The following is an 18644-nucleotide window of genomic DNA, read 5'->3' on the forward strand; positions in this document are numbered from 1 at the left end:
TATCCCCCTAAATCTGGGTGCTGATTCCAGACGCCCCCTCCCCCAGGAGCGGTAAGCACCCCACGCCACTTTTGAGACCCAAGGGTGAACAGGAGGGGCAAGAATCCCAGCGGGCCACCTCAGGATGGGGGACGGGGCTCCCCAAGCCCAGGTCACCCTTCCTCCCCCTCCCATCCCTTGGCTCGCGTAGGTCGGTGGGGGAGGGTGGCGGGGAGCGCGGCCGGCCCAGGGCTGCCCAGGGTGGCGGCGTCGGGGCTGCGGGCGCCTTCGCCGGACCCGCATTGCCCCCTAGTGCCGCGCGGAGTCAGGGCGCCGGGCTCCCCCGCCTGATGTCACCGCCGTGCAGTCAGCCCAGAGGCGGCTGGTTGCGAGCAGACCCTCCTCGGCGCTGGCTGCGCTGGGCGCCGCTGCCCGCACACCCGCCGCCGGCCGGGCCGAGCCGAGCCGGGCGCCCCCATGCCCGCCGCCCCTCCCGCGCCGCTCCCCGCCTGGCCGGCCCGGCGCGCCTGACGTGGACCATTAAACTTGGAGCTGCCGCCTCGGCCCCTCTCTCCTCCGCCTCCCTCTGACAGCCGGGCGAGCGGGCGGCTCGGTGCAGGCAGGAGACGCGCCGCCGGGGCTGGGCTGCCCGGGGGGGAGATGAGTCCTCGCCGGGAGGGCGCCTCTGGGAAGAAGACCGCGGGCGAAGCAAAGTTGCAGGGCAGCTGAGGAGCTCGGCCGCAGCCCTTCCAGCCCCGCTCACCCCAGGCTATGGAGGGCCGACTCTAAAATGAATCCCGATCTGGACACCGGCCACAACACATCAGCACCTGCCCACTGGGGAGAGTTGAAAAATGCCAACTTCACTGGCCCCAACCAGACCTCGAGCAACTCCACACTGCCCCAGCTGGACATCACCAGGGCCATCTCCGTGGGCCTGGTGCTGGGCGCCTTCATCCTCTTTGCCATCGTGGGCAACATCGTGGTCATCCTGTCGGTGGCCTGCAACCGTCACCTGCGGACGCCCACCAACTACTTCATCGTCAACCTGGCCATTGCCGACCTGCTGCTGAGTTTCACCGTGCTGCCCTTCTCGGCGGCCCTGGAAGTGCTCGGCTACTGGGTGCTGGGACGGGTCTTCTGTGACATCTGGGCCGCCGTGGACGTCCTGTGCTGCACGGCCTCCATTCTGAGCCTGTGCGCCATCTCTATCGATCGCTACATTGGGGTGCGCTACTCTCTGCAGTACCCCACGCTGGTCACCCGGAGGAAGGCCATCTTGGCGCTCCTCAGCGTCTGGGTCTTGTCCACAGTCATCTCCATCGGGCCTCTCCTTGGGTGGAAGGAGCCCGCGCCCAATGATGACAAAGAATGTGGGGTCACTGAAGAACCTTTCTACGCCCTCTTCTCCTCCCTGGGCTCCTTCTACATCCCTCTGGCGGTCATTCTGGTCATGTACTGTCGCGTGTACATCGTTGCCAAGAGGACCACCAAGAACCTGGAGGCCGGAGTCATGAAGGAGATGTCCAACTCCAAGGAGCTGACCCTGAGGATCCACTCCAAGAACTTTCATGAGGACACCCTCAGCAGTACCAAGGCCAAGGGCCACAACCCCAGGAGTTCCATAGCTGTCAAACTTTTTAAGTTCTCCAGGGAAAAGAAAGCAGCCAAGACCTTGGGCATTGTGGTCGGTATGTTCATCTTGTGCTGGCTACCCTTCTTCATCGCTCTGCCGCTTGGTAAGTTGGGGACTGGCGGACGGGGAACAGGGCGCTTTCAGATCTGGGGTTTACTGACGAGCTTACTGTAAAGTTTTTCATGGGGTTTGTTTTTTATGCAGCCTGTGTGTGTTTGGAGCCTGGGGAATACTGTTTGTTCTGCAAAGGCTTTGCAGATTGGGTAGCTGGCTAAGAACCAACTCAGGTGTTACTGGAACACACTAAGTAAGGCGCTAGTCTCTTGAAATAGAACCACAGGAGGAAAATCTGGTATGTGGAATGACTCATTCAACAGCATCGGTTTAATAATTAAAAAGGACACTGGACTTGAACATCACACCAGCGTTATCTCAGTAGTAATGATGTGCGGGCTAAGGCAGCGTCACTAATGCAGCATACAAAATAGTTTGTAGTTACCGCAGACGCGGCATTTGGGAAGCAGGCAGGCGGCTCGTACGCAGAAAGGCAGTTTTCATTCAGCATTTCCAGGGCTCTTGCAGAGACCCACGCTCCCCATGAGCTTTGCAGAGGTTGCGTTCTCCCCCCCTCCCTTTACCGCTTGCTATCACCTCAATGCACTCCCTTCATTATGAGTTAATAAGGGCCTTTTAACAGCTGCACGGCCCCATCCAGCCTTTGAGTTACTAAAGCTTGAGATTTGAAAGAGAAGGAAGACACCCGGAGGGTCACATGTTTTCGGTTTTTACCCAGAAATGTTCTAACTCTGGTGATTCATGGAATACCCAGATTTAAATTAGAGTGGTCCCTCACCTTCAGCTACCAGACACCAAATCCTGCTAGGATGAAACTGAGTTCTTCCTCTCCTATAAAAATATGTCCATCTTCTTTTGTTTAATGGTCTGACTAAGTTGTTCAAAAAGCTTCCTGATTTTTTCCCAAGAAGACAAGGTCTGGTTAGGAGGTAAATCTACAGGAAGGTACTGTGACATGCTGTCCACATGGCTTGGGAAACACTTGTCCCTTCTCTAAGGCACTGACCTGCTTTGGGTTCCTCTCCTGTCCCTGGGAGACACTCCGGAAAATGAATGGAGGGAGGTGATCATTGCAAAGTCATGTGCCATGATATCAGAAGAGGTAACGGCTGCTACGTGCCACAACCATATATATTCCTGCAATCACACCCAGGGCTCAGTTAGAACTGAACATAATCCCTCAAACAACTAAAATTCTGAAGGCACACTGCTTTTAAGAGAAAGGGGCAAATGGAAAGAAAGCAAATTGAGATTAGGAGTTTCCATTTTTCAAAGATGAAGAAAAAAACCTGTTTAACCTACTCTCCATGTTGTCATTTCCAAGGCAGGCTTGCAAGTTAATGCCTTTCAGAAATAATTTTAGTGCATTATGTGGAAAGCGTTTGAAGCTGTACTCCACCCCACCCCCCTCCCAGGAGTGGTCACATCTCACTGCAGAGAAGCTTTTTTTTTTCCCCCCAAGGTCTTGGGGTCCTTTTGCAGGCTTGTTGGGTTAAAGTGAGTAATAGTTCACACTGCTTTGCATCACGGTTGTACACGGAAGTGATTTGGTCATGTATTAGCTATGTGACCTTGGGCAAATGAACACTCACCTGTGAGTCTCAGTTTCTCCATCTGCAAAATAGGGCTAATTACTATTTGCTCCATGGGGTTTGCACTAATGCATGGAAAGGACTTAACACAGTGTCTGGTGCACAGCAAAATCTCAGTGAAAGTCAGCTTAGTACTACAAACCAGATCCCAGTCGTCCCTCAGCTACAGCTGTGTTTTCTCTTTCTCTACTCATTTGACCATCCCACACCTGTGACTAAAGGCTCAGAAGAGAACTGAGTCCTTCTCCTTTCTTCTTTCTGCCTCTGCCCCCCAACCTATAGAGACTAGGACCAGAGCATCCTCAGGAAGGAGAAGGCCCCAGCAGGATGCAGGGAATGGATCAAAGGTGCAAACTTTCACTTTAGGGGGCAAGAGAAACAGGTCCAAATAGGTGAAGAGGCTGCCCACATGCTGAAATGGAAAGAGCACTGCCCTGGGGTTCAAGACCAATAGATTTCTAATGTGAGCTTTGCCATCAATCAGCTCTGTTATCCTAGGCTTGTTTTACATCTCTGGGCTTCAGATCTCACTTTCAGGGAACAAGAGGGCTGGACTAAATCAAGGGCTCTCAAACTTTAATAAAGATCACAATCATCTGTGGGACTTGATAAGCATTCAGCTTCTTAGATATAACCCACAGAGAATTTGATTCAGTACATCAGATAGGTCTCGGGAATCCTCATGTTTAACCAGCCCACCAGGTGATTCTGAAGAGGCGGTCCACAGACCAGGCTTTGAGAATCGCTGGCCAGGGGATCAATCAGTTCCCTTCAGGCTCCAGCATCCTAGACACCAAGGTTTAAATTCGACAAAGCTTAGCCCTTCCCCAGACACGTGGTGGTGCAGGATGATGTGACTTCTCTGTGGGTCCTGCTCTTCAAACTCATCCTCGGTTTCATGTCATTCACACTATCCCCACCTGTCCTCCCTTTCTGTTTATGACCTTCTGAGGCCTTAACCCTGGATTCCATGGCTTGCCCTCAGAGCTTGTTTCTCCTCTCCTTGCCATGAAACCTTTCTGCACATCCCTGCCACTATCTCCTGGAGATCTCCTGGTGTGCAGTCCCTAAGCTACTTCACCCACCTCCTCTCCCCTGGCTGCCCAATACTTGGCAGGTAAGAAATATGGACTCCAGGCCTTGGTTGGGATGGACTCTGAAAAGTACTCGAGAGCTTCAAACAGAAAAGGTGCTTTATCAGCATGTTTTTAATAATTTAAGAAGAGCATCCCAGCAACATGAAGATGTGGGTTTCCCCTGAGTTCAAATAACACCCAAACAAAATAAGCATGATGTAGAACAATAACTCTTTTGGAATCTGAAGAAGGTTCCAAATTCGAAATTTTCCATGAAATGCTTTTCACTCACAAGGGGAGAAAGCAGATCTAGGGGAAGACAATCATTGGCAAACAGAGAAGTGCAGGTAGGAGTAACTTGCAATTAGCAACAGACTTCCAGGTGCCTGGATGGCATGAGATTTCCATAGCTGTGTTTGTCTTCTCTGTGGGTGAGAAGGGTTGGGATCCCTCCTGGGAAGGAGGGAAAATAGTCATGCCCTCTGCAGGGTCCTGGTCAGGGGCCCCATTTGTTTTCCTTCCTCACTTATTTTTATTTTTGGGAGCAGGACTGGGCTGCCCGCAGGGCTGGGTCTCTCGTCTCCTGTGTAGTTCTCCCCACCTGTAACACCCTCCCTACCTCTTCCCCACCCTTCCCCTGTGGCCTCAGGCCAACTTGGGCCAGGGACCAGCTTTTCCTTACTAGGGAGCAGAGATGGACACCACCAGACAAGGACCTCTTTATTCAGGCCCTGGAATCGGGCCTTGGAGGGACAGGAAATAATTGGAATATAATATAGTAGCATTTCTACGCAGTAGGCCATGTGCAAGATGTCCAAGGAATCTTTGGCTCCCAGGCATTATAATGAAGGCTAGCTCCCACCTACCTAGGGAAGACCTGCCCAGGGTCTTGAGAAGTGGCTGGGCTACTGAGGGATGTGCATTGTCTTGTGGGGATACATTGGGGGGGGGGGGGGTAGGCGAGCAGGAAGTACTGGGCAGCCAACGGGTAGCTGGGCTTAGTGCGTTGTTTAGAAAACACTGGAACCTTGCCTCGCTCCAAATCTTTCTTCCGTCTTTTAAAATGCTGAAAGGCACCAGGAAGCCATTATTGAACTAACTGCTTTCCCCTCCAAATAAATGAAGGTCAATTTCAAAGAAACAGTTGTGTTCTCATAGTGCTGGGACCAAATAGGAATCTCTCTGCACTGATTTGTTTCTGTACTCCTCTCATTCAAATTGGGGCTGATGAATTCCTGCCTCCCACAAGAACACTGGGGAGGGTGAGGGTCTCAGAGATGACTCAGGACGGGGCCACCGCCACAAATATACACACTAACCCTCCAGCTCTGAGGTTTCAAAACACAGGGATTTGAGTTGCTCACAAAGAAAGCAATTGGTTTAAGTGAGGGAGAAATTTTTACACGCAGGGAATCCTTTCTGGAAAAGGAAAATACATTCGACCATTTATGAAATCATCAATAAAGACTTCCTAATGCATCTACTCTGTGCTACATGGCCCCTGCCTGCAGGATGTTTACCACCTCGTGAGATCTTATTTTTATGAAGCATGTACTATATGCCAGACATTCTGCTAGGCCCTCTACAGACATTATCTCATTAATCCCTGCAGCTACCCTGACAGGGGAGAGTAATTGCTCCCTCTCTACAGATGAATAGGCGGGAGGAGCTCAGAGCTGGAGCTGAGCTCCGAGAGGTTAGCCTTCTTGCCCCAGGTCATATAGCAAGTAAACAATAGAGCCAAGGGGTGAATCCCAGTCTGTCAGGACAGGCACATACCTGTTCCACTGCACCTAGGAGATATCTGGCCTTCTTGCTTCCCAGTCCAAATCTGCTCTCTTGGCAAATGTGCTCCAAAACTCCAGAGCTGCCATGTCAAAAGCTGGGTATTATACTTCTGTTACAAAACTCTGCCTTTCTTCCACTCCCCACTCGCCTCTGCAAAAAAGACACCCAGAAAATGTTAGGGAAGGGCATCCACACCCTAGCTCAGGGCTAGATTTGCTCTGTACCTACCGCACCGTGTAGGATGTTGGTCTCCCAACGCTGGACCCTGGACCGTCCATCGCTCCAGCCAGAGGAAAATGTGGGACCTTGCCCTTTATCTGAGAATCTAGCTCTATGTCTTTAGTCATTCATTCGTTTGCTGAATAAGTATATATTTATTGGATGTCTACTGGGTATTGTGCTGGAGGTACAGTGGTGAGCAAAACAGCTATGTTCCATGTTCTCATAGAATTTAGTTCTACGGAGGAATGCAGACCATTTGAAAAACACATGCACACAAATAACACGACACAAATTGCAACAAGTGACTTAAGTAAAGGGATGAGATGCTATTAGAAGTAAATAATAGGAGTCAGCATATCACAGGGGTCCCTGAGTGACATTTAGGTGGAACCTGAAAAGTGTGGAGGAGCTAACTCAGTACAGGCAGCAGATAGAAGAAGAGGGTCCGGGCAGAAGGAAGAGCATGTCCAAGAGTCCTAAGGCAGGAAGTGGTGGGGAAGTAGCAAGCTTAGAGAGTAGGGGGACCAGGTACAAGTCAGGGCTGGAGGTGTGGGCAGAGGGCAGGCCACGCAGGGATTTCAGGCCACATCAAGGACTTTAGATTTTATCTTAAGGCCACTACTGAAGGGTTTGAAGCAGACAAGAGATACCATCTGAGTTATGTCTTGAAAAGATGACTCAGGCCTCCGTATGGAGCACAAATGAGAGGTGGGACAGGTAGGAGGCCACAATCCCAGTGAGAGCTGATGGTAATTTAGACCAGGCTGGGGGCAGTGAAGGTGGAGAGAAATGGACAGATTCAAGGACTTGGGGATGGGTTGTTATGTGATTTAGGAGGCTAGTGAGAACAAGAAGTATGTCTAGAATAACTCTGATGTTTCTGGGTGATGGAGGTTATCATTTGTTGAGATGCCAGCAAAACACCGTCAAGGGGATTCCTCCTAGGATCTTCCTCAGGCGCCATTCATCAAGGTTCATAGGACAGCATGCTGGGTGTGATCTGCCAGACACTCTTATGTATTGAATAGACAAAATGTCCCAACCCAAAAGCAGGGAGCTGTGACCAATAGCTAACCAACTATTCATCAGAAACATCTGACGGGGGCTCTTTCCGAAAGCCTAGATTCTTGAGCTCCACCACAGATCTATTGTATCAGGATTTCTCACGATGGGGCAGAGAATTTCAATTTTTAACAACTTCCCAGGTGATTTCTATGCAGCCAACATAGCACCAGTTCCCCCCAACCCATGCCTGCGAACCCCTGGAATGAACACCCTGTGAAGAGCCAGGAAAATTTGGTTATGCTTCCCCCAGTGCAGTCAGAAGCATCTCCAATCCTGCCCAGTCCCTTGGGCTAGTCCACATGGAGAAAGGCAGAAGGCTGATGAGAAGGAAAGTGAATTCTTTAAACTAGAGCCTCCCTGGAGAAGAGGAAGAGAATGAGCACTGTAGAAGCAGCTCTTCAACGTATTGGGTACACTGCCCAACACTGAATGCTCTGTGTTGTTCATAATTCTCACAAACCCCTCTGCAGAGCAAGCATCATCATCCCTGTGTTTATAGGTTAGGGAACAAGAGTTCAGAGGGGTTTGGTAATTTGCCCAAGGTCACACAGCTAGTAAATGGTAGAGTCTATCAGACTCCACATTTGGCACTCAATAAGCATTTATTATATTATCCCTGTTGTTCCTACAGTGCTTCCTGAACATTTGTCTGGGGTCTGGTGCCGAAGGGTATAAAATTTTTACTGGCTCATGACAAGATGAGAAAAAAATTAGAAAAATTGTGTGTTTTTCCAAATGTATTCAAAATAAATGACTGTCCTTTTATTCTAAAGACTATGTCCTTTCTATTTTGGGACACTGAAATAGCATTTCTTTGATGGAATGATGGTAGTAAGTAGTAACGATGATGATGATGATGATGTGTGTGTGTGTGTGTGTGTGTGTATGTTTAATGACCTACTTGGCAAAATAACAAGTTGGTAGCCCTACGTCTGTCCCCACCAAAAATTTTTTTGAAATTTTACTGTGAGGGTCCTAAAGTCTTGGAATCACGGAAGATACCACGGTGGTTAGACACAAGACGTATTTGTGGGAGAAATCAAGCAGTAAAGGAGGGAAGGAGGGCAGAAGGGAAGGAGGGGGTAGATAATGAGTTAGCCTCACCTTTGCAGTGGCATTCAAAGGACTGGCAGAAGGGCAGGCAGGGGGGAAGAATTATGTGTGAAGGGTCATGCTTATCAGGTAACTACAGGATGGGGGGCCATTTGTGGAGGCACGGAATCCTGCTGGGCAAAACAGGCCACAGAAATGCCAGCAGGTGCACATGTAGCTGCATTGCCATCACAGCTGGGCCTATTCAGGTCTGTAATGCAGGAAATGCCTTTACCTGAGTGTGTGTGTGGCTCATAAAAATAACTGATGGCAGCTGGGCCCACTGGGAAATTGCTTTCTCTGATATCTCCAGGATGTTTCCACAGTCACTGTGCTCCAGACCATGTCTGATAATAATACTACTAATACATCCCATTTATTGGATCTTGCCATGTGCCACACTCCCTGAGCTACACTGGGCTAGGGGTACTTCTGTGCGTTCTCTAATGGATTCCTCTCCAAAGGCTTACAAAGTGAGCACTGCTTTGTCCCCGTTTTACAGATAAGGAAACTGAAGGCCAGAGAAGTTGAGTGATTTGCCTCAGGCCACGCAGCTGATGAGGGATGGAACCTGGATTCACAAGGAGGCAATCAGATAATGCTAAGGAGTTATCACAGGGGTACCCTAAGTGTGGAGCTCTGAGCTTTGATTTATGGAACTTCACAAAGGAGTTGGGGAAACCAAAGTCTATTCAGAGAAGGAGGAAAGGAAGCAAGTAGCTGCCTATCATTCAGCAACTGAGAGGCATCGTGTCCTAGAGAGAAAAGTAAAGAAATCTAAAAATAATTGGGTCTTTCCCCTAGCAAGATGTCAAAATTTCTCTTTTATTATGGGTACTTCAGACATTGTGCAGTCTCACAGCTTATGACTGGTAATTTCACATACTTTTTCTTTCTTTCTTTTTTTTTTTTTTTTTTGAGAGAAAGAGAGAGCACGAGCTGGGAAGAGGGACAGAGAAAGAATCTTTTTTTTCAATCTTAATTTATTTTTGAGAGAGAAAGACAGAGCACGAGCAGGGGAGGGGCAGAGAGAGAGGAAGACACAGAATCCGAAGCAGGCTCCAGGTTCTGATCTGTCAGCACAGAGCCCGACACAGGGGTCAAACTCATGAAATGCGAGTTCATGACCTGAGCCAAAGTCAGACGCTTAACCGACTGAGCCACCCAGTTGCCCCAGAAAGAGAGAATCTTAAGCAAGCTCCCGACTCAGTGCGGAGCCTGACACAGGACCCAATCCCACAACCCTGAGATCATGACTTGAGCCAAAATCAAGAGTTGGATGCTCAACTGACTGAGCCACCAGACAGCCCAGTAATTTCACATACTTTTTTAAGATTTTTGTCAAATTGGGGAAAACAAAATTTGGAAGATTTTCTTTCATAGTTTCGTTTCTGGCTTGGATATATTTCAGAACGTGATTCGCCTCTGCCACCCACATACATGAGGTCCCACACTGTAGGACTTCTCATATCATGGCTCAGACTCTGGCCCTACCTCTTGATGTCACATATCCAGGTGAGTCAGCATCGTGAACAAGAGAGTATTTCTAGGAGCTGTTTTTCCACCTTGCAGTAAGTGGCTAGTGATGACCAAGCTCTCCAGAAAAAAAAGTCTGCAAGCCACATATATTTATTCACTATATACATTCAACCCAAATGAACGGGTTGCTTAGTAGCTCCCCAAAATGCTCATGGCCCCTATACTCCATGGCCTCCCCGTGCAAGGGGAAATATGATAGAGGGAAGTGAAAGCGGAAACAGACAGCAGTCCTAATCAATTGCAGTTAATAGATCTTACTTTTGAAAACTTTACAAAATCGTACAATATAAGGAAAATTCCTGGGGTGTCTCCCAGGGCCTTGAAGAGTCCCATAAAGAGAGGACCCCTGAGGCTAAGCAAGTGCTGTTCATCCACCCCAAGCACCGCAGGCATGGCTCTCCCTAGCAACCTGGTGACTGATCGACTTCTCTCTCCTCTACAAACTGTACACAAGAGTAAGCAGTGACCACATCTTTCCTCTCCGCCTAACACAGGTGCTCACAAAGCTAAGTGAATGAGTAGATAGCAGCACTATGAGTTTAGCAGGAGAATTAGGAGAGTCCTATAACTCAGATAGAATTAGTTGCCATTTCCCAGGCTCAGTCAGCTAAGCGTCCGACTTCGGCTCAGGTCATGATCTCGCAGTCTGTGAGTTCAAGCCCCGCATCGGGCTCTGTGCTGACAGCTCAGAGCCTGGAGCCTGCTTTGGATGCTATGACTCCCTCTCTCTGCCCTTCCCTGCTCGCTCGCTCTCTCTCTCTCTCTCTCTCTCAAAAATAAATAAAACATAAAAAAATTTTTTTATAAAAAGAATTAGCTGTCATTTCCCAAAAACACCTTGCATCTTCCTCCTCCTGTGCATTTGCTCAGACTGTTTCCCTCTACTAGAAATGCTCTTCCCATACCCTCTGAATATCCAAATCCTGCCCACCCAAACCCTAGTTCTGTGGACACCTCTCACAGAATCTTTCTTGGTCCCCATGCCTTTCCTGGCAGTGATCTCTCCCTCCCTCCCTCCCTCCCTCCCTCCCTCCCTCCCTCGTTTATGATGCCTGCCACATCTGTCCATGGGGATCAGCACTGATGTGCACATCTTTGGCAGTGCTATCAGGCTACAAACCCCTGGAGGACAGGGTCCAGGTCTGACGCATCTCATCCTCCATACCTAAAGACAGGTACCTAGTAGACTCTGTAAAATAGCAATTGCAGGGGCGCCTGGGTGGCTCAGTCGGTTGGGCGTCCGGCTTTGGCTTAGGTCATGATCTCATGGTCTGTGGGTTCGAGCCCCACGTCAGGCTCTGTGCTGACAGCTTGGAGCCTGGAGCCTGCTTCAGATTCTGTGTCTCCCTCTCTCTCTCTGCCCTACCCCTACTCATGCTCTGTCTCTTTCTGTCTCAAAAATCAAAATAAACATTAAAATTTAAAAAATAAAATAAAATAAAATAAAATAAAATAAAATAAAATAAAATAAAATAGCGATTGCAGCCATGATTCACACAGTGCTTTCTAGACTTGATCCACCATTTTCCCGTCAGACAGGTGTTAGGGTTTTGCCCATTTTATAAATAAGGAAATGGGCCTAAAGGGGTTAAGTGACTTATCTCATTCCTAGAAACTATTAGAGGCACATTGAAAGGAGATTGTAGTGACTGCTCTTGTAAAACCAAAATACCAATATGGGCCTGGTGCTGGGGTCAATGGGGAAAGATTGGATATGTGAAGGCTAGAGTGGACACAGACAGGAGCTTGAAAATTGGACAGTATCTTCATCCTTTATTGAAAGGTTATTACTCCACCCACCTCAGGGGGAGACCTGTCTATTGCCAATCGGCCCCCAATTCCCCTCACCTTACTAGCGCTTGTCATGTTCCTCTCACTTCTTGGAGAGATATGGTCAGCATCAGTCCCCGCAGAAGTAGGGGAGGAGGAGACAATTCTGGTGACTTTATAGCAGGGCCAGAGTAAGACCTTAGAGAGGCCTGAGGTGATGTGAAATGAATGCTGCTCTCACCTCCATCTGTAATTCTAAATTAAAACACATACAGGGGCACCTGGGTGGTTCCATCGGTTAAGCATCCAACTTCAACTCAGGTCATGATCTCACTGCTGGTGAGTTCGAGCCCCGTGTCGGACTCTGTGCTGACAGCTCGCAGCTCGGAACTTGGAACCTGCTTCGGATTCTGTCTCTGTCTCTCTGCCCCTCCCCTGCTTGTGCTCTGTCTCTCTCAAATATAAATAAAAAATAAACATTAAAAAAAAAACACACATGCGTATGTACACACACACATACACACACGCACACAGGGCCCTACAAATAAATGTGAGGCCCACGACATTCTGATGCACGCCATGAAGACTACTTTGATTTCTGGAATAGCAAATTACTTCCCAAAAAAGTGGAGATGTCACAAGTCTGCCAATGTTCTATAGACTCACTGGGTCTGCTTGACGTGTAATGCAGCATTGCTCTATAATGGAATGACCAGACGTCCCCATCCCCATTATGTCTGTTACCAAACCATGATGATGGTTGTTATTATTATCATAACCCCCTCTTATTCTCAAAAGTGTCTTGATTTGAATGATGAAAGTACTTCCCTCTGTGAAGTTCCAGAGGAAGAGTGTGCTTGCCTCCTGGTCACTAAGGAGCCTGAGGTGGGGACAAGAGAGACTCGGCACCCACAGCCTCAGCCATCTGGAGAAAGATGCATAATGACAGTGCAGTGAGCCACAATTTAAGGAGGAAAGACGCAAATTCTCATGTGTGTTTTTTGTGGGGAAACAGGAGTTACTGTAAAGGTTGGTTTGCAATTTTTGAATCTTCATCTGGCTGACATACACTAGTGACGGAGGTGGGGTCTGGAACCATGGCTGGCTGACCCTAAAAACTTAGCAAATGAAGGAATGGATCCATCTCACGCAAGACAAATGATGGGATCTGAAGGACGCACATTTCCGGAATGCAGAGACAAGAGAAGGGGTAGGCTGAAATGATAAGATTCGAGGGGCAGGGGGGAAAGTGAGCTGTGTCTGAAGGACTCCTAAGACTGGAATTTCTAAGAGGGAGGGGCATCTTCACTCTATCCATCACCCCCACTCCTGGTGTGACAGAGCGTGGGTCAGCCCAAGGTACAGTCCTCACTGGCAGGCCTGTGTCAGCAGGACGTCTGACCACACCCACCAACAGCCCATCTGAGCCCTACTTGAACACTCAAGCGCCCTTCTGGTGTGAGCACACAAATTGTGCTGTAAAGGTTTCACCAATGAACAGTTCGGGCCAAAATGTTCAGAAACAGAATGTTCTAGTACACCCAAGGGGACCATTCCTCACAGAGCCCCATTTAACTTTTTCCAGGGGTATCTGCTCACAGCACCTTGCTCCCCTGAAGCTGGGGTGCATTTGGGGCTGGCTTCACATGATTTTTGAAATTCTTCTTTAAGATAGAGTTTCTTGCCAGGCTGACGTGCATTGCTTACAGGCTGAGCTCAGCACCCTGGCTATGCCCCAGAAGGAGGTTAAAATGGGACCAAGGGCAAGCCGGGCTTACTGTCATTCACAGGCATGGGCCCCAGGGCTCACACTACCAGCACAGCCGGGCAGAGTTCCAGGGAGGCAGCTGGTGGGGGGAAGGAAGTTCCACCAACTGGAAGCACAACAACAAAAAAATTACATCTCCAATTTATATATTCAGGCCATAAATTGCCCCCTGGCATCAAGAGAAAGTGGTAGGGCCCCTTTCCCTGCTCCCAAGTACACCCTTGCAGTCTCCATTTGTGACTCCTTGTCCGAAGCCCTTCAGAAGTTACCTTAACACAATGATTCTTGGACTTTCTTGCTCTCTGGGCCCCTTTTGGCAATCTGGCGAAGCCCCTTCTCACCATAGACACATAAATAAGAGACAGGAATGCAAAGAAAACCAATTATGTTGAAATAGTTATTATAGTGCTGAAAACAAACAAATTTATGATGGAGTAAAAAATGTTCTTCTTTATTAACATATTAAATAAACGAGCTCCAGCAGCAAGTCAAATAAATAACTACTATAATTCTGAAGTAGTGACAAGTGGTTCACGGTATCTGCAAAAAAATGTAATATGATATCACAAATCTGATTTCTATTGGTGACAAATCCTGCTAATTCTCCTATGGTTTGCTGCCCACATTCCTACTGAAGGAAGTGCTAACTTTCAGCCAAAGGTTAGTTTAAAAAAATTTAAAAAGTGACTCTTCCCATCCAAGTTCACAGACACCCCCTTAACCTCAGAATAAGAACTCTGCTACACAATATTATAAAGATGTACTTCAGGATGTTAGGCTCTCTAGACATTTTTCTGTATCAATTTAAATGCACACGGACTATGCCATCATGCTTTATAACTATTTTGCATAACTACTTGCAGCAACTTTTTATTAGCTAATTTCTTTACTAAAAAATAACATATAAACATTTAAATTAGAAAGAAGAAAAAAAAAAAAAAGCAATGAACAAAACTCTTCTGCCCTCGCCAGACCCAGGTGTGACTTTATCCTGGACCCTCAGTCGTTTTCCCAGAAGCAAACACTATTACCCCAGGTTGTGTGTGCTTCCAGAAATATTCTATTTACTTATAAGCATACATTTGTGTCCGTGTGTGTGTGCATAAATTTGAGTGTATGTGTGTGTGGGATATGTGTTTCTACCCGGTTTACTTTTACAAATGATATCATTTTGTAAAAATTCTCAGATAAGGAAGGTTATGATCTGTACTCAACAGGGTGTCCTGGGCATGTCAGTGTTTTTAGAGTTACTGCTTTCCTTTCATGGCTGCATAGTAACCCATTTAAGGGCACATCCTATTTTACTTACCAGTTCCCCCAGTGATTGACATTTAGGTTATTTTTGGCCTTTTACTACGACAAACACTGTTGCAATGAGTATTTTTGCATAAATGTCTGTGCCCACATATTTGGGATAAATTCATAGAAATGGAATCATTGGGGCAAGGAATGTGTGGTATTTTAGGTTTAGCCTGATTATGTTCAATTTTACACAAATAAGGAATTTTAAATATAATAAAATGTACAGTGTTATTAAAACAAATAGGTTAGATCTATGTCTACAAATCTATTATTTAGGAGAGTTGTTCATGACATTTAAATTAAAAAAACTAACTCATAGAATTAACTTGTAATCCCATTTTTAAAAGCCATTAATCTAGTCACCTCCAGGGGTAGAATGAAGGGAGGAAGAGTGGATTATTAATTCTTTTATATACCTCTGTATTATTTCACATGTTACAATGAGGAAATATTCTATTTGTGATTAAGAAAGTGTGATAGAATAGAAATTGAGTTTCAAGAGTTACCATGGGGCTATTTAATTTTTTATGATTTTAAGAGAAAAAGTATCAATGTCCAAAAGGAAAATGTTCTTTGTCATTTTTAATCTCATTTTAGTTTACATATACTTACTATATTTTTTCTTGATAAACATATATATCCGTCCTATTATGTGATCACAGCTCTAGAACACTTAAAAATTACTTGTCCCCTTTCTCTGTTGGATACAGACATGCCTAGTTCCACAGTTCAAAAACATGTTGTCAAGTTGCTTGTTGATTTTTGGTTTTGTATTTTTTTCAAAGTGAGAATGTATCACTCTTCATAGCAAAAAATAATTTAGACACAACAGCAAGATATAAAAAAGAAAGGAAAAGTCGCCCATAATCCTTCTCTCTATATCATGTTTTAATATTTTTCCTATAAAACTTTCCAGAATTTTCCGTATGAGTGTGTGTGTGTGTGTGTGTGTGTGTGTGTGTACACACAGATTTGATCACCTAGTATTTTATTTTTTTATTTTTTTTTTAATTTTTTTTCAACGTTTATTTATTTTTGGGACAGAGAGAGACAGAGCATGAACGGGGAAGGGGCAGAGAGAGAGGGAGACACAGAATCGGATACAGGCTCCAGGCTCTGAGCCATCAGCCCAGAACCTGACGCGGGGCTCGAACTCACGGACCGCGAGATCATGACCTGGCTGAAGTCGGACGCTTAACCGACTGCGCCACCCAGGCGCCCCGATCACCTAGTATTTTAATCACTAAGCATCAAGTGTTGACTTCTTTCCATTTCAATAAATCTGAATCTTTTCATTTTTTAAATTTATTTGTCACATTTTTTTAAGCTGCATTTCATTTCATAATGGGCGGTACCATCATGTACTTAATCAATCCACTTATGACAACTCATTTATGTAAGTAGGTGAGACATGCACAAGGTATCACATTCAGAAGATGTGGAGTGAAAAGTATGTCCCTCTCACCTCTCTGGCCCACAACCATCCACTACCCATCCCTGGAGGCAGCTATTGTCAATTTCCTGCATAGCAAAATATATTTGTATGTTCTTTTTAATGGAAATCACATACTAAAAACATTATTTGGCACTTTCATTTTTTTCACTAAATAATGTACCTTAGAGATCTTCCCACTTCAATATAAATACAATAACCTCATTCTTTTTAATAACTGCATAGTATTCCATTGTACTTCTTTTTCTTCTAGTAAGTAGTCCTCTACCGAAGGACATGTAGGTTGTTTCAAAATTTTTGATATCACAAACAACGCTATAGTAAATATTCTTGTACACACTTCATCATTTTCTATATCACCTGTAAGATAAACTCCTGGAAGTGGACTATTTGGAGTAAATTTTCAAATTTTTATAAATATTGCCAAGCCATCCTCCATAGAGCTTGTACCAATTTGCATTTCCATAACTGATATTTGAGAGTGCCCACATATTTGCCAATAGTGTGTTATCAAACTTTCTGATCTTTGCCACCTGGATAGGGGACACTGGGGGAATGAGGCTAAGCAACTTTTTGTGTGTGTAGAATAACCCATCTTCTCTTGATGTACATTTGTTTTGAGTTTTCAGCCATAACAAATATGCTATCCACATTTTTCCTTTAAGATCTTTTTGCACCTGCCTTAAGGATTTCCTTATAATAAAGCCCACTTTGAATGGCTAGATCAAAAGGTAAATTCAGATGAAAAGCCTCAGTCATGTATTACCCTCTAGGAAGGGTGTGGCAATTTGCACTCCCACTAAGTGTGTTTCAGCACAGCTGAAGAAACTGCTTTTTATACTGATAAGTTCTCATTGCCAGTGGAGAAGTTTCAGGCATCTGCATGACAAATCAGCTTCCGCTCAGAGGTGATAAAATGGCTTAAAAGCTTCAAATCCTTCCAATGAATTTGGTGTCAGATTCCCAAGTTCAGGGCTAGCAAGCTGCCCTCTTGGAATGCAACACCCCATCCATCAGTGGAGCCAGAACAGGCAGTGGCCTTGGAATGTGTGTATTTTACCCAGAATCTGAGAACAAAAAGCAGTCACCCACAGTGTGTAAACGGATTTGATCTTTCACAAGGTTGCCAGGCCCACCACTATCCACATCAGTGGTCCGAGGCTCTGGGGCTCCTGATTTAAATCCATAACAATATAAAAGAAAACATTGCCCCCCCCCCCCCACCACCACCACCTGGTTCCAGGAAAACACTAGAGTTTGAGGTCATTGGAGGATGAGTTAATAAGGAAGGATTCCTCTGGGCACCCAAACTTGCCCCACTCCACCATGGGGGCATGTGCAAGTCCAGAGAATGCAGTAGACAGTCTACATTTAGACCAGAGTATGGCAAATGCGCCACATTTTAGTTGCAAAATTCAAATTGGCTCTGGAAGATGCCAGCCTCACAAATTGGAAATTGAATTGAGCGCTGCTCAAGAAGTAAGGAGATGGCCTGTGGAGCAGATTCTGCCGGGAAGGCAGGCTTTTCGCAAGGCAGTCAATGGGCCCTAGTCAGCCAGGGGTGAAATTTAGTGCTGACCTTGAACTGCTGATCTGGAAGGAGAGGCAGGGTTATTTTCAGACTGTACTAAATCTAGAGGTGTTGGAACCAGCATCTAGGACAGGGCAGGGATGGGGCGAACTTTGACCTACTGCCACAGGGCCGGAGATCAAGGAAAGGTGAAGCCAGGTGTCTGGGACCAACCAGTGATTCTCAGAAAGTGCAGAGGCCTGGCACCTTCCCTTCTCTGGGACAGCCTTGTAGCCCTTCGTGACTCCGTTTGAGTGGCAGCTTGTAGTGCTAGAAAGAACAGAGACATTGAAATCAAACAAATACAGGTCTGGAGTCCTGGCTCCACAGCTCATTTCTCCAAGCCTCAATGAATTCATCTGTAAAATGTGACTGAAATCATCTGCTCATAGGATTGTAAGTGAGGAATAAATAAGAAAGGATGAAAGGGCTCAGCTAAGTGCCAAACACTGGTAAATATTTCATAAACATCAGCTACTAATGTATGTGAAGCCTCTAATACACTCTCCACTTTGGAGGAGATACTTAATAAGTTCCCGTTGTTCTTATCATGATTATGACTAATTCTACGAAGGAGCTAGTATGCCTTAAGAGAAAACAAAAACAGGATCGGTTCCTTCACGTTAAAAGGCTGAGTGATCCCTCTGTTAAGAGGAAAGGAGTAAAAAACTAAGTAAATAGAGTGCCAAGTGTGATGGTCACGTGGTCAGAAAATAT

At 46.2% G+C, this 18644-nt stretch overlaps 1 protein-coding gene across 1 annotated transcript in view; it reads left to right on the forward strand.

Annotated features, from left to right (window-relative positions):
- The first annotated feature begins 335 nt into the window (after window positions 1-335).
- The window catches only part of ADRA1B (adrenoceptor alpha 1B), a 51476-nt gene continuing 33167 nt past the window's right edge, over window positions 336-18644 (forward strand). The window contains exon 1 of the mRNA XM_040443575.1: window positions 336-1718. Within this exon, the coding sequence (XP_040299509.1) occupies window positions 770-1718 (949 nt within the window). The 5' untranslated portion in view covers window positions 336-769. The remainder of the gene's footprint in view (window positions 1719-18644) is intronic.

This window comes from Herpailurus yagouaroundi, unplaced genomic scaffold (assembly GCF_014898765.1).
Source record: "Herpailurus yagouaroundi ecotype Mexico unplaced genomic scaffold, PumYag 29, whole genome shotgun sequence".
NCBI lineage: Eukaryota > Metazoa > Chordata > Mammalia > Carnivora > Felidae > Herpailurus > Herpailurus yagouaroundi.